Source organism: Nannobrachium achirus, assembly GCF_963921795.1.
Source record: "Nannobrachium achirus genome assembly, chromosome: 11".
NCBI lineage: Eukaryota > Metazoa > Chordata > Actinopteri > Myctophiformes > Myctophidae > Nannobrachium > Nannobrachium achirus.
The window spans coordinates 33,909,862-33,925,411 of NC_137820.1; the positions used below are offsets into that span (position 1 = coordinate 33,909,862).

Here is a 15,550-nt window from a genome sequence, read left to right on the forward strand (position 1 = left end):
TTTTTGACAGCAAATTTTGATTTAGTTTTAGTCATAATTTAGTCACCTGAAAAGTTTTAGTTTTAGTCTAATTTTAGTCGACTAAATATCATAAGATTTTAGGCGACTAAATCTACAGTTGATTTAGTCAACTGAAATGTATTTTGGCAAGCCTTGATGGCATCGTAATGACTGATTTTACACTTGATTGCGTGCTGAAAATAGCAGATCTACGGCTATTTTCAGCACGCAACACCTGAGAGCAACCAAACATAAAATGACTCTCTTCTCCCCTCGCTAACTCTAGTTTTTATTTTGTTGACGAAATTGTTAATATATTTAGTCTTAGTTTTAGGCATCACAGCTTAGTTTTTATTTCGTTTTTATTTCGTTTTTGTCAGTGAAAAAAACACAGTCGACCAGGCCTAGAATTTCATCGTTTTAGGGGCACGGCCATTTGGCCTTTGGTGGTGTCAATTCTTTTAGGGCACAAAGGCCAAATGCTAGGGCAGGAAGGCCATCAAATAAAACAAAGTTTAATTCATTGAATTTAAGGGTGAAGGATGATTTTGAAATGTAGACTGAAGTGAAAAAAAAAAGAAGAAAAAAAAGATAGTAAGTACGAAAGCTGAGAAGGAGAAGGCGTAGATGGAGCAATTCATAACCCATTTTTCAAAATTGCTTTAAAAGTCAAGTGTAATTATTGTTATTATTTCTATGGCCATTTCTGAACTTTTGTCTTAGTGAAGAAGGTAAGGATACCTTCTTCACTTTCTACTTTTTCCAAATGATGGCTTTGAACTTTACAAAGCACACAAGATAATTAGAGACAGTGAGAAGAATTGTCACATTGACATCATCCACCGGTCAGTATTCTTTTGCTTAATGTCAGTGTTAATAAAGCTGCAAAGTTTGACGTCATTTACACATCCAACCTGGTTCCAAGCTCACAGCGTGCCTATGTAAATCGGCTATTTGAAGTATTTTAAAATGTTTTTCAAAATAGTAAAGAGAACAAAGGCAAAGAAGTTTATAGCGATAAGGGATAGAGCTGAGAATCTCAACGGAAGACACTGTTGTCTACATGAGAAGAAAGAGGAACTGGTGTCTACATATTGACAAGAAAGAGACAGAAAGGAGAAAGTGGTACAGTCACCTGGGGCATTAAGGCCACAGTGGCCTCAGGTCATGCCATTGTATTGAGGGGCACAAGGCCAAACTGAGGGGCAATGGCGGCCATGGCCTTCATGGCCTCCCTGAAATTCCTGCCCTGCAGTCGACGATCATTTTTCGTCATAGTTTTAGTCAACGAAATCAACACCGCAAGGCAGGGAATGTGATCTTTGACGCTGTGTTAGTTACTTCTACGGGCTGGGGAGGCAGCTATCAGCAGCAGGGGGGATGAATGCATGGGAGGAGTAGGATGGAGGCGCTATGTCCTCCCGGTGGGGGCTCCTCACTGGCAGTGGCAGCAGCAGTGTCTACACAGAAATGTGTGGAGTGTTCAGGAATTGGCATAACGTGCAACATTTACATTAATGTGTAAAAGTGGGGGCACGGTGGCGCAGTGGTTAGCGCTTCGCCTCACAGCTAGAAGGTCCTGGTTTCGATTCCCACCGGGGGATGCTGTGGGCACTGGGGGCGTGTTCCTCCCTCCGCGTCATCAGCGCCCACCCTTCTCATGCATAGAGGTCAGTCCGTTGTCTCCCCAGGCGTGGCAGAGGGAGAGCAGAGTCCAGGATTACATAGGCAATTGGCACTGGGTGAAAATGGGTTACAAAATCGTGGGATAAAAATTATAAGAATTTTTTTTTTGTAAAAGTAAATATAAACTTAATATATTGATAGATATGGGCATCTCCTTTGGACAATAATACCCAGCGTTAAACAACAACAACCTGGATCTTACCTGAACCATTTAACCATTTGGGGCATCAGGGGATGGCTATTGCCATTTTCTCTTTTCGCCTCCAAACAAATAGCAAAAATAGTGAATCTACAAGCTCTCAACACGTCGGCAAGCGACACGTTTAGAGCACGTAGATCCACTATTTTCGCTATTTTAGTAGTGGGGCAGAGACGTTTTTCCCACCCCCTATTTCTTTCTGAAATTACGCTTCTGATTTTAATGAACACACAGGCAGGTTCTGTAGTGTAGTGTTGCGTTGTGTTACATCTCACTAGAACCTCTTACCTAAGCACTGTACCCCCCAGGTGTCTACTATACACACCACAACATTTGTGCCTGTTGTGGCAGGTGCGGCAGACTATATTTAGCCCTATCTCTATGCATCATGGAGCATGCAGGCAGATCATGCATGTGGCCTTTACACGTGAGATGAAATATCAGAGCTAACTGCAGACTCACATGGGTTCATGTTTTTTTTATATATTTTTTTATATATATCCTGAATGCAAAAAGAAAAAACCTGAAAGGCTAATTCTGTCATTCCGTAGCAGGCATACAGTGCAGTGTACAGTACAGTTCAGTGTGCCTGATATAGTATGGATTATCTTTGAGGAGAAGATCCCATGAATTGCTTATGTCGCTCTGAATTAATTTACTTCTGGTATTGGAATGCAATAGAAATTCATTCTTTAACCACTTTAATCCCTTTGGAAAAAACGGCGAACATTTCAGATCTACAATAATCTCACAGTGTTTTATGATGTGACACATTGGGAGCTTGGAGATCTGCTACTTTTCCGATTTTAGAAAGAAATTAAATCACACCCAGTGTGAAGTGAGTGATGCCTAGTTTGAGTTCATTTCATTAACTCATTTGCTGCCATTTTAACATTGCACTGTATGGCTTTACTGCCATTTTGTATAATGAATATTTTTTTTTATATTTAGATTTTTCCTAAATTCTGTGTTTGCACGACCATGTCATACATTACTGGAAATGGAAGAGGACAAGCTGTAGTTTCACGAAAAAAATATAATCTTGCATTTACGATGTACCATTCTATAGTTATAGCCATTTCAAAAACCTTGTTTTTTGATTTTCCGAGCTTGAAAATCAAATGAAAAGGAGTTATTTAAGTTTTTGTGAATGTTCTCTTTTCAAGGAAATAACTCACTTGATATCTGTCTTTATGGCTTCAGGCACTTATCAGATGAGTGTACTAGTGTAATAAGTGTAATTGTGTATAACTGGAATTGTGTAATAGTGCTGTAATAGGCCACATCTTGCCCTTAGGGCGTCTTACTTCACACAAAGAGAAATACGCTTTTTATATTGGACTGGCCCACGATGGTCTGCAGTACCTCCTCACACACACATGCACACACACGCACACGCACACACACACACACACACACACACACACACACACACACACACACACACACTCACACTAACTATACTGTAGGCTATACACATACATGTACATAATAGCAGATCTATATATATATATATAAATATATATTGCTAAGCAGGTGGGAATGGTACCCCCTCCAACTGTATTATGTTACCCATTTTCAAATGTTTTTATTTTATTTGTGACACTTGCTTTGGCGAGTACAAACCACTTGCGTTTTCTCATGTCAATAAAGCTCCACCGAATTGAATCTGTTGGGATCCGTTAGTGTGCAGTTGCAGTGGCGTCAGTTCAGAAAAAGGTAAGGTATGGCAACATGACATGTTGCCATACCTTAGCAACAGGCACAATGAAAAGTACATTTTATTATTTCCCCCTGTAGCCAAGGCATGGCAGCTGCATACCCCTGCCATACCCAATTGACGCCCCTGTACAGTTGCCATATGTAGTTGCTGATCAGGTCCGTTTCTATACCGGATGCGGAAACGTTTATGTATGTGATTGTGTAAATAACCGGATATTAGAACGGATCACAAGCATAGAGTTATTGATCACATCAAGAAGAACGCATTACAACATTACAATGCTGTGTGCGATACACATGCTGCAGCTGATCACACTCAGGGGGAGATGCAGGAGCGCCACGATGGATCGATATTCACTTTCTTTTCAGTCTGCACGTTGCGTGCAGGGAACGGGACACCGACACGGGAAGCACAGAAACTTTGGATGAAAACAAAGCAACTTACTTTCAATGAATCGTCGCGATTGCTTACTCCACTGTTCCCGGTGGGATCCATCTGTTAGCGTGCAGACACGGAGAAGACAAGGCTAACGCTCGACGAGGATGTCTTATAAGTTTTACCGACGCGAATAGAGATGTTGTTTGTGGTCAAATCAGCCTCCGGACACGACATGGTTGCTTGACCAGGAGTCCAGGACACGGGGGGACATATACTCTGCCGCGAGCAGTGCCTTGTGATCGGGATGTAGTCGAGGGGACCCCCGCTGACGTGAGGTGAGGTGCAGATGTGTTATCTATTTGTTGTGATGGTTTATTTTGGTTCAGGCAGTCATGAGGCAGAGATGCTTCCAACTCTCTCTAGTTGGCTGCAAATCTGGACAATAGTGTGGTGTGTGGGGTTATGAAGCTGTGGGTTGTGGAGGCCCATAGCAGATTATGGTTTTTGAAGTGAAAATGTCACGGGATTTTGTTTGATTTATGAAGAACGGTCTCATCGAGCTGAACTGTTTAGTTGTTGCTATAGGCTAGGCTGGCTAGCCTCCGCTTGGGGGGCTTCCTACATGGTGCCATTCAGATTGACTTCTGGCAACACTTCCATTGTAGGGCAAGGGCATTGGTGTTGGAATGGGGGTGTGTGTGAATGGATGCATGTTGGAGTGAGGGAAAAAAAAAAAAAAAAAAAAAAAAAAAAGAGCCTGGAAAAAAAAAGACGCATTCTGTGTGCTGGAGGCTGCAGCGGTTGCCAGCACTGTTCCTTCTCTGTTGATTTTATTGAGATTTATACATTTATTACACTCTTGTTTTCAAACACACTCACTTTGATGTGTGATATTTTGGTTTCCTTATAAGATAGAAGGCTAAAACTTTTTGAGGAGCTGTGGGAGAGTCTAATTTAGCATTACATAATTTAAAAGCACATTGGCGGGATTCACGGGCGTGGCAGGGACGTACAGCGGGATTTTCACGGGATTCACGGCCATCGCAGCAAATGAGTTAAACATCCCAGGAAGCTTGGCCAATGTGAAGGCAAGATGTAGGCCCGATGTAGGCCAGATGTAGGCCCGATGTTGTCCACCCTTCAGAGCCCGGACAAAGACAGTTGTTGGAGCTTAACTCCTTCCAGGAGCACCTGTCAAAAATCACACCACGTGAAGCTTGGCCTATGTGCCATACAGGGGGAGAGTTCCGCCGATTTAAAATGAGCCCAATACGGAACTAAAACTTCCTATGATTGGCCGCTAGTTGTGCTGTTGCCGGTTGCAAAAAGAATTGTTCTCCATTGGATCCCATTCATTTTCCCCTTTCGTGTTCTAACCTTAATTAACATTTTCATGAATACTTTATGGTTCCTATCGCTAGTTAAAAATTGCCTTTCAAACACGATGATATGCGTTTTGTGAAAATAAGGTCCCATTTATGTTAAAATTGATGATAAAGTTGTGGGGGGCGTGGCCAACTAAACTGATACCAGCCGGCTGTGTTCTTCTTCGTGTGCTGTATTTCGGGAGGCTCCGACCACATTCTCCCATGTATCCCTGCGGTTGCACGTGACCGTTGGCAGCCAATAGCCTCCACTTGGTTGCATTTCAATCTATGATGGCAACACCCATGACAAGGACCCATATTGTGTCATTTGCGCTGCATAGAAACCAATGGCTTCGCTTTGTCCATATCTTTTATACAGTCTATGGTGCCATACAAACAAACACTTTTGACCAATGACAGTTCGGACAGACCTGGGACAAACAGCCAAAGCCAGATGTAGGAGCGGTTAGCACCGCTCCAAAAATACAGACCCAAAATAGGGACCACAAAAACAAACGGTATAACAGTATTCATCTTGACACACATACAGTATAATACGCCTTCAGGATTTCCAATGACCGGTGAACCTGGGCTCAGGACATACAGAGGTCTAATTTCGCCCCGTCGTTAGCAGCGCCGCAGCTCGCGGGCCGGCGGTACACGTGTAATCGTGCTCCCGGGAACAAGCGGAATGGCAGGCGGAGAAAGGCAGGCTGTCCATGGCTGTCCAGTGTCCATTCATCTCCCCCCCACACAGAGGCTGCCAGTGACAGACTCTGTCAGGTCTGGCTTTTGGGGGCTTTTGTTCTCCTTTCACTGTCACCCTGATCAGTAATTCCAGTCTCTGGCCGTGGCCAGGGCGGGGGGTCCTTATAGGTCACCTGAGCCTCCTGTTCCGCCGGTCTAAACTGGACATGTGGCCATGTAGTGCAGTGGTTTCAGGCCGCGACGCACAAAATAATTAGAGTTGAAGCATTGCATTTTGTATAACACGGTTCTATTGTGAGAATAGCCGATATACAAAAATAGCCGGTCTACATGCTCACTTGTGAGCATGTAGACCGGCTATTTTCACAATTTCTGCCTCTAATATTTGACAATTTGGCCCATGTTTAATTTGTCATTTTAGAGGTATTAAAAGTCCTTAAATTGTCACTTTTGTCAATTTTGCATAAACCCTCGCCTCTATACACTTAAACTTGATGTTGGTTTGTTTACTGTTGAGTGAGAAAACAATGTTGCACATTAAGTTAATCATCTGGGGACCTCCCAAAATAATTTGGGGACCCCCCCCTGGGGGTCCTGACCCACAGGTAGAGAACCGCTGATGTAGTGTAGTTGTTTTCAAACCTTTTAATGTCAAGGAAGCCAAATTTAGATATTTGGGACCCCCAGAAGAGAAGATTTGTGTAAAAGAATGGTAAATTACTAAAACGTTTCCAAACATTTTTGATACTTTCCCTCCCAAAAAAAGCTAAAATAGGAGATATACATGCTTCCAGTGCGGCACAAAGTGATGCGCTGTGAGCTTGTAGATCTGCAATTTTTGAATAGCCAACATATAAATTGCTGGGGACCCCTTGGAAACCACCGCAAGAAGGACCCCTGGGGGGTCTCCGCCGAACCCCATTTTGAGAACCACTTATGTAGGGTTGAGAAACAGTGAGTGCTGTGCGCTAGCGCACCATGAGAGGCTGCAGGCGAATGGAAGGAGATACTGGCATGTGCACATGCTACTGCAGGCAGGGTTTAAATAAAGACACGATTGTGCTCACATTTTAGCGTGGCTAATAATAGAGCTGCATTTCTGCTCTTATTATATAATACTGTGTGTGTGTGTGTGTGTGTGTGTGTGTGTGTGTGTGTGTGTGTGTGTGTGTGTGTGTGTGTGTGTGTGTGTGTGTGTGTGTGTGTGTGTGTGTGTGTACAGTATGTAGGTGGGTGGGGATCCTGATCGGAATTCCACATAAGGTCACGCATTAAAGTAGCAAAACACCACAATGTCGACAATACTCTCACAAGTAAAAAGATCACTGATCAACAAGCTCACAACGTGTCACTTCATGACGCGTTGGGAGCTTGCAGATCGGCAAGGTGTAAAACAGGGCTTAAAGGGATAGTACAACCAAAACATCACTATTTTTCTATTGATTACTCACCCAATGGAGACTTTAAATGCATGGATATCTTTTAGTTTTTGTCACATTCCTAAGCCAATAATTTGATGACCAGCATTGGTTCCCTATGGAGACACAAAGAGCATGCTTTGTTCCCTATGGAGAAACAAAGAGTCTCCTCAAATTATTAGGAATGCCAAAAAAGAAAAGAAAAAAAGAAAAGATCCATGAATTCAAGTCTCCATGGAATGAGTAATCGACAGAAAAAAAGTCATTTTGGGGGTGAATTACTCCTTTAATTGGTTAATTTAAGATATACATTTTGCAATAATAATCTAAATCTACAAAGTATCTTGCAACTAAAGTTTTCAAATAATTGTAGTAGTGGAGTAGAAATATTTTGACAATATTTGCCTTTCAGATGTAGTGGAGCAGAAGCATAAAGTACCAAAGAAGAATTTACAGTACTTGAGTAAACGTGACTTTCCACCACGGATGTAGACACTAACTGGCTAAGCTACCAGCGTGTTATTGGGTGTGTGGCGTTGTATCGTATTCAGAGCAATTTACTGCCACTTGATCTTGCTTAGAAACAGAAACAGGGGGAGACAGACAAGACAACCTCTGGATTTGGAGCGCTGCCAGTGGGAGTTGCCAGGGTTCTCACGCACTCTGGTTTTGTCCATTATCACACGGGATTGGTTTTGTCCATTATCACACGGGATCTGCCCGTGAAATCCACTCACCTCACCTGCTCTATTCACTGGTAGCAGTGTCATGCTTCTGCTTGGAGTGTATACTGCTGCTCTAAAAGAGTGGTTCTCAACCTGTGGGTCTGGACCCCCAGGGGGGTCCCCAAATTATTTTGGTGGGATCCCCAGATGATTAACTTCACGTGCCACATTGTTTTCTCGCTCAAAAGTAAGCAAACCAACATAAAGTTTAAGTTTGTAGAGGTAGCCAATGTGCACATTTCTAAAGTGACAATTTAAGGACGTTTTAATACCTCTAAAATGTTAAACATTGGCCAAATTGACAAATATTAGAGGAAGAAATTTTGAAAATAGCAGATCTACATGTTCACAACGTCTCGCAACGCGAGGTGTTGCTATTTTCACAATAGAATATTATAATGTTATATAAAATGTAATGCCTCAACTGTTAGTGCTCGTCGGGGTGGTCCCTAGTTCAAATATGATTCTTTTGTGGGTTGTGGCCTGAAAAGGTAGAGAACCACTGGTGTAGAGCCCCCCCCCCCCCCAAAAAAATTGAGAACCCCTGCTCCACACTAAAATAAAACCCCTTTTGCGGAAAATTGCTGATCTGCAAGTTCACAATGAGTTGAATAATATGGATGCTAGGGTTCAGATGGTTAATTCATAAATCATCTCTGTCGGGTGGAAAATCCAAAACTGTTACTTTTCATATTCAAAAATAGCAAAACGTGGCGCTTCAAGGCCGCTTTTCGAGCTTGCGGATCTGCTACTTTTGATGCATTTGTGTGACACTGTGGTACGATGAATTAGGGGCGTTAATGTACGAAAGAAACACTTCCTGCCCCGACAATAATGAAATCATGCCTTCCTCTGTGTCTGGGTTGCAGAAGTTTGCTCCTGGTTTGGGAAGCGGGACCCTGCCTCAGATCGAGCCCCCGGTGGTCCAGCTGATGGTCAGCAATGCCAAAGCTCCACATCAGCCGTCCGACACCATCCTGCCCCACATCGCCAACAAGGGAGGGCTTCACAACAACTACCAGTCATACGGGGTAAGGCTTTAGAGCAGCCGATCGCAAATAATGGGGGTCATGGTTTTTATGGGTCCTGAGAAAATATTCATTTTTTACGTTTCCTACACACAATTATTAACATTATATTATTATTTCAAGACAATTTCCCAAATAAAAGTGCCGTCTTTGCATAGACTTTGTATGTAAACATGCAGCTCAAACAAATATTTAATCTTTTGGTGGGAACACTCCTGAAGTATAATGCATCATTAATACGAATCGCGAGGCATTGTGTGCTTGTAAGATCTGCTATTTTCACTAGTCTTGTGCGAAAGTCTTGTGTGATGAAGCAGGTATTTGCTTTACCAAAAAAAAAAACGTACACATTTGAAACTTGGAGATGCGAGGTTTCTGCCCGACAGTGACAAAATGGTCCTGACCCGTGTGTGTTTACCTGGACAGGAGGAGAAGCCGAAGCCCACCCAGCCGTTCGGGATGCGCTTCGGCACCGCCATGGAGAACGTCTCCAACTCCCTCAGCAAAACCAAGTCTCTGAGCAACAAGCTGGACAAAGACAAGACAACAGAAGGACAGAGGGGTCCCATGTCCCCCACAGGTACAGAACAGGACAAGGAAAGACCTCACAGGGGTCTCATTTGGGGATGACAGTTGCCACCCCTCAGCTTAGCACAGTGGTTTTCATGTCAAGTACCAACAAAATGATATGCATTTGGCCGTGGACCCCCATCTCAAAAATATTTTTGTGCCAAAAAGTTTTTGCAAATTCTTTTGCAAATATATTTGCACAAATGTTCTTCAAGCTCATAGCACGTCACTTTTTGACGTGCTACTGCTATGAGCTTGTATATCGTATATACATTTAAAATATGGCTAAAGTGGTTCAAATGATTGTGACGTTAAATTAACTAAGCCCCCAAGCCCTGGTCCCCACTTTGAGAACCAATGCCTTAGCATTCACATGTAACCTCTTTTTTTTTTTTTTTGCAGTAATCTAATTTTAGATCGGTGCTAAATGGGCGTTGATAATGTGTGCATCTCAACCCACGCCCATCTGTTTACAGTACATCTGATACGTGACACACACGTGTTATACACACACACACACACACACACACACACACACACACGTGTTCTCTTGTCTACAACCATATGTTCCATGACCTCTCAAAACCTTGTGTCCCTATTTTTGGAATGTCATTATGGGGTGTTAACATTTTCAAACGTTCTAAATAATGTTAAGCTGTAAATGCTAAGGAAAATACACACAAAAGGAATGTATTCACATATTGTTTCTGTTGGGTGGAAAACAGAAATGTTCCAAAAGGTTACTTTTCAGGCTGTATTATTTAGTTATTATTATTATAAAGCTCTTTTTATTTGATTCTCAACGTCAATACAAACATTTCATAGCTCTTGTTAATAATTTTCATTGCTTAAAGGACAACTTTAGTTTTTTACAACAAGGGTTCATATTTTAGATTGTAATTAAAGAATATAAAAGATGAGTGTTAAAATTATTTCATTTTCTTTCTATTGTTTTAGAATTTAAATTCTTATTTCAGTGATTGGGGGCATGCGTACACGTGGCTAAATATGTCATTTTACACAGAATAAGCCCATTCCCAAGATACAACGCAACCTTTCATGGTTGAATGTGACTTATGGGGGCTAGAAGTGTTACTGTAAATAGCAATAAAGAAACTGCTGGCTTATTGTGTCTAAAAAGACATATTTAGCCACTTGTACGCATGCCCCCATGCGTACGCATGCCCCACATTTTAGCACGGTAAACACGATAAAACAATAGAACAAAGCAAATGAAAACATTTTAACACTCACTTTTTATTTTCTCTAATTACAATCTAAAATATGAACCCTTGTTGTAAAAAAACAAAGTTGTCCTTTAAATATTTATAAAACTCTCAGTCAAAAAATTAAATAGACAATGTAAAGCTCACATCGTGAGACGTGGTGTGAGCTTGTAGATCGGCTATTCTTTCTACTTTTGTGTGAAACTGTAATATAACTAACCATTCATTTATGGGGAAAAAAACACACAACTTTGAAATTACAGAGATTCAAGGTTTCTGCCCGACACCAATGACTTGCCAGTGATTGACCCTCTCCTCTCCCCCTCTGTTTCCGACGACTCTTTGCAGAAGCCCTGAACAACTTCCAGGATCAGCTGTCAGAGTTCGAGCATGAGGAGATCATGGACTACTCGGAGGTGTGGTTCATGGGTCTGGGGGCACAGAAGATCGAGGGCTCCCTCAGTGCGCCGCAGAACGCGGGATACGATGACGAGCACGGCAGCTACGTCAGGGTAATGATGGATTGATTGATTTTATTAGAAAATGAAGAACAGTACAAGTATAGTCAAAACAAACAAACACAAATACGAGTAGCCTACAGTTTAAACACCCTGCCTAAAAGGAACACCCCAAATAAGCCCTTTACAGTCTTTTTTACGTTGGTTTTCAATCCATAGACATAAAAAATAGCAACAAAAAAAATTCAAATATCATCGCAATTATAAAACACTATCCACAAGTTTCCAACATCCCATCTTGCATTGCGCAGAAGGTGTGCGGCAGTTTCCGACATTGCAGCCGACTGAGCCGAGAATGATCTACTGTACAAGCTCACAATGGTTGCATCTGCGACGCGACGTGAGCTTGTATGTCTGCTGTTTTCCGGAAGTGTCCCACAAATAATTCTACAGTAAATTATCTCGGAGTAGGGGGGAAAAATGGGGTGGGGGTAAGGTAAGGGGTGGGTGCTCACTTCTGGGCTGTCTATGGGAGAAGTGATAACTACCTCCGCTTCTGGCCTCCTGAAAGGTGCATTTTCAGGGTAGTTTTGAAGGAACGAATGAACTTAGAAAGGAGATGCCAGCACTCACTTTAGAATGAAATCTTTCTTTTTTATTTTCAAGATGCCCCAGCAGCAGCGACAAACGAACGTTTCGACCCGGGTGGGTCTTCCTCAGCGTGTATCTGAGGTTAACTAGTGTCAGTGTCACTTATAAAGGGGACCTGGGTGCATCACACAAAACGGTCCGAGCGACATACAACATCCGTTTAGATCACTTCTTTTTTACATTTTTACATTTTTACATTTTTCACATTCCAAGAACAAAATAAAATAAAAAAACAATAATAAAACCAGTATCAAATACATTTTTCAACAGTTTAGAAAAGTTACTGTTAAAGAAAATCATAGTCTGTGCAGGTCCCAGACCCCAATATAAAAGACAGACTCAGACTTTTCTAAAGTAGTACAACAGTAGAGTGTTTAACAACAACTAGTATCAACACCGTAGTGTTGTTGAAGCAACAAATAACTCCAATACAACGAGAAGCTCTGTTTTCTTGTTGTGTAAACCACAGAACAACAATAGTAATAGTAAATAGTAAATATTAAATAGTAAATAGACAAAATAGTAAAATAGTAAATAACGTCATAGGAAACATCCCAGTAATAAATCTTCATTTAACCCTTTTGGGTGTTCCGTTTGCAGGTTATGAATCCACCAGGCTTCTCTTTGTAAGAGTAGTTTTTCTCGATCACCTCCTCTTTTAAGGGGTTTTACAAGCTCAATACCCTGGAACCTTAGATCGCAAATTTTATGCCCCACTGCATTAAAATGTCTCGCCACCGGCGATTTCTCATCTTTATTTCTAATATTACTTTTGTGTTCAGAGATTCGGATTTTAAGTTCTCTCTTCGTTTTTCCCACATAACACAAGCCACACGGGCATTTCAGCATGTATACCACACATTTAGTTTTACAGGTAATGATACTTTTGATGTCATATTTCTTTCCAGAATGTGGGTGTAATATGTGATCACTTTTGATCATTGCGTTACAGTGCACACAATTGTGGCATGGGAAATTTCCCGTAGTTAAATCTGACATAAAATGTTTAGGGGGGACATAAACGTCTGCTCTAACAAGGGTGTCCCTGACATTTTTAGCACGTTTGTGTGCAAAAATGGGGGGCTCCTTGAACACATGCCCGACAGTCGGGTCACTAGAAAGGACATGCCAGTGTTTCTTCACAGCATTCTTAATGTGGACACATAAAGGGGAAAAGGTTGTGGATAAAACCATCTTAGACCCACCTCTTTTGGCTGGCTTCGGGGCCAACAAGTTGGCTCTATCTTTAACTCTAGCCTTTTCTACATTCATGTTTAGAAGTTCGTCACTGTACCCTTTGGTTTTAAACCGTTCACATAGATCACTTGCTTGCCTTTCAAAGGCTTGATCTGAGCTGCAGATCCTTTTAAATTCTCAGTAACTGGCTATAAGGTAGACTTCGCTTTAACCCCGAAGGGTGATAACTTGAAAAATGTAAGTAATTATTTCTGTCAGTCTGCTTTCTGTAGACTGAAGTGCTCAACTAATTTTCGTCTCTGTGTACCAACACATCCAGGAAAGCTACCGACTCTCTGCTGTATTCTAGAGTAAATGCTATGGACTCCATTCTGGAGTTGATATATACTTTGAACTCCTCCAACTGTTGAACTGACCCAGAGAAAATGAAAAACACATCATCAATATATCTGTACCAACATTTCAGCCAGGAAAGGAAAGGGTTGTTATTATAAACAAAATCTTGTTCAAATTTACCCATAAATAAGTTAGCGTAGTTAGGAGAACATGGGCTGCCCATGCTAACGCCTTGTCTCTGTAGATAATATGAGTTTTCAAATTTAAAATAATTCTTGTTCAACACCAGTTGAGTCAGTTCCACTAAAAAGTCAGTAGGGGGAGTTTGGGTCTCTCTCTGGCTTAAAAAATACGACAAGGCTTCAAGGCCTTCTCTATGAGGCACGTTTGTATAAAGGCTTGTCACGTCCATAGTACATAGAAAATCTAGCTTATTAGTATCCTTAACAGATTCCAGTTTGTTTAAAAAGTCGGTAGTGTCTTTCACAAAGGAAGGAAGCTTGAATACCATATTCTTTATATGTAAATCAATAAATTTAGACAAAGGTTCAGTCAATGATTGAGTACCAGCTACTATGGGTCGCCCAGGAATGGGTTCCACAAGGGTGTTATGTATTTTAGGAAGAGTATAAAAAATTGGTCGCACAGGATGTTTCTGAAACATAAAGTCATATTCGTTTTTAGAAATTAATTTAGCCTCCAAAGCTGTCGTTAGAAAATACTGTATTTCTTGAGAAAACTTAGCTGTAGGATCTGAGCTCAAAGGAGAATAAAATACATTGTTACTCAGTTGTTATTTCAGTCCTGAAGGAAGCCAGCGAGATATTTTAAGGGAAGGGGGGTCAAGGAATTCCACTCTTGGGTGGCAGTGTTGTAGAAAGAGAATTTACCCATATTTGTCTTATGGGTTTGTGTTACCAGATCGTTGTTTGCGCTCCCTCTGGTGTTGTGGCTGTGGGTTTTGCTAATTATGATGATGTGCCCAAGGAAAGATTTACTTTCATGCACACACTTCAGTTTCATTATGGTATCTTACATTAAAACTGGCACGTGGGTGGGTGGATGGTATGGCATCACAAACAAGTAATAGTAGCGGGTTTATGGAAACCACTTGAAAAACATTTTAAAATCTACAGGTGTAAATGTAATGGCCTGAACATCTAGTAAATATAAAAAGGTCATCAATGTTATGGTTATATTTAGATGAAGGAACTTCTCTCTCTCGCTTTCACACACAAACGCACGCACGCACGCACACACGCACGCACACGCACGCACGCACACACACACACACACACACACACACACACACACACACACACACACACACACACACACACACACACACACACACACACACACACACACACACACACTTCTGTGCTCTAAACTGATAGTGACACATAATTAATGATTCTTGTGATTTGGAAAGCTTACATTGATTTAATCTCAAACACCATACAGTAAAAACTCCCATAAATGTCAACAGCAAAAAAATAATAATAATAATAAGTAATTGTCGTTGATATATTTCAGTTATTTTCCCTGCTGGCAGCGTGCCGTGCACAAGACCTTTGACACTGCTCATTGAGTGACAGATGGACATGTCTAAAGTTCCCTATAATAACCTCACACACGCCTTCCATGCAGCATATGAGATTAAATCAGAGTACATCCGATCCCTGTCTTAGACAAATATGTAGTTCAACACTGATGTCATCAATATGATGATAGTTTTGCCCAAACAAGGAGTTATGTATGTCTCTGTACCAATATAATGTTAGCGTACAGTAATGTTGGCGTGTGGAACAGCACGGCATTGTTTTAGAGACTTTAAGACTTCACTTTTGTCTGCGTTGTTGTTGTGAAACATGTGGTGC

At 41.4% G+C, this 15,550-nt stretch overlaps 1 protein-coding gene across 1 annotated transcript in view; it reads left to right on the forward strand.

Annotated features, from left to right (window-relative positions):
- Window positions 1–15,550, forward strand: part of dyrk4 (dual-specificity tyrosine-(Y)-phosphorylation regulated kinase 4) — a gene marked incomplete at its 5' end in the record, with an annotated part of 71,884 nt that overhangs the window by 37,731 nt on the left and 18,603 nt on the right. Inside the window, 3 exons of the mRNA XM_080736382.1 lie at window positions 9,074–9,235; window positions 9,659–9,812; window positions 11,377–11,540. Coding sequence (XP_080592508.1) covers window positions 9,074–9,235; window positions 9,659–9,812; window positions 11,377–11,540 — 480 coding nt within the window. The remainder of the gene's footprint in view (window positions 1–9,073; window positions 9,236–9,658; window positions 9,813–11,376; window positions 11,541–15,550) is intronic.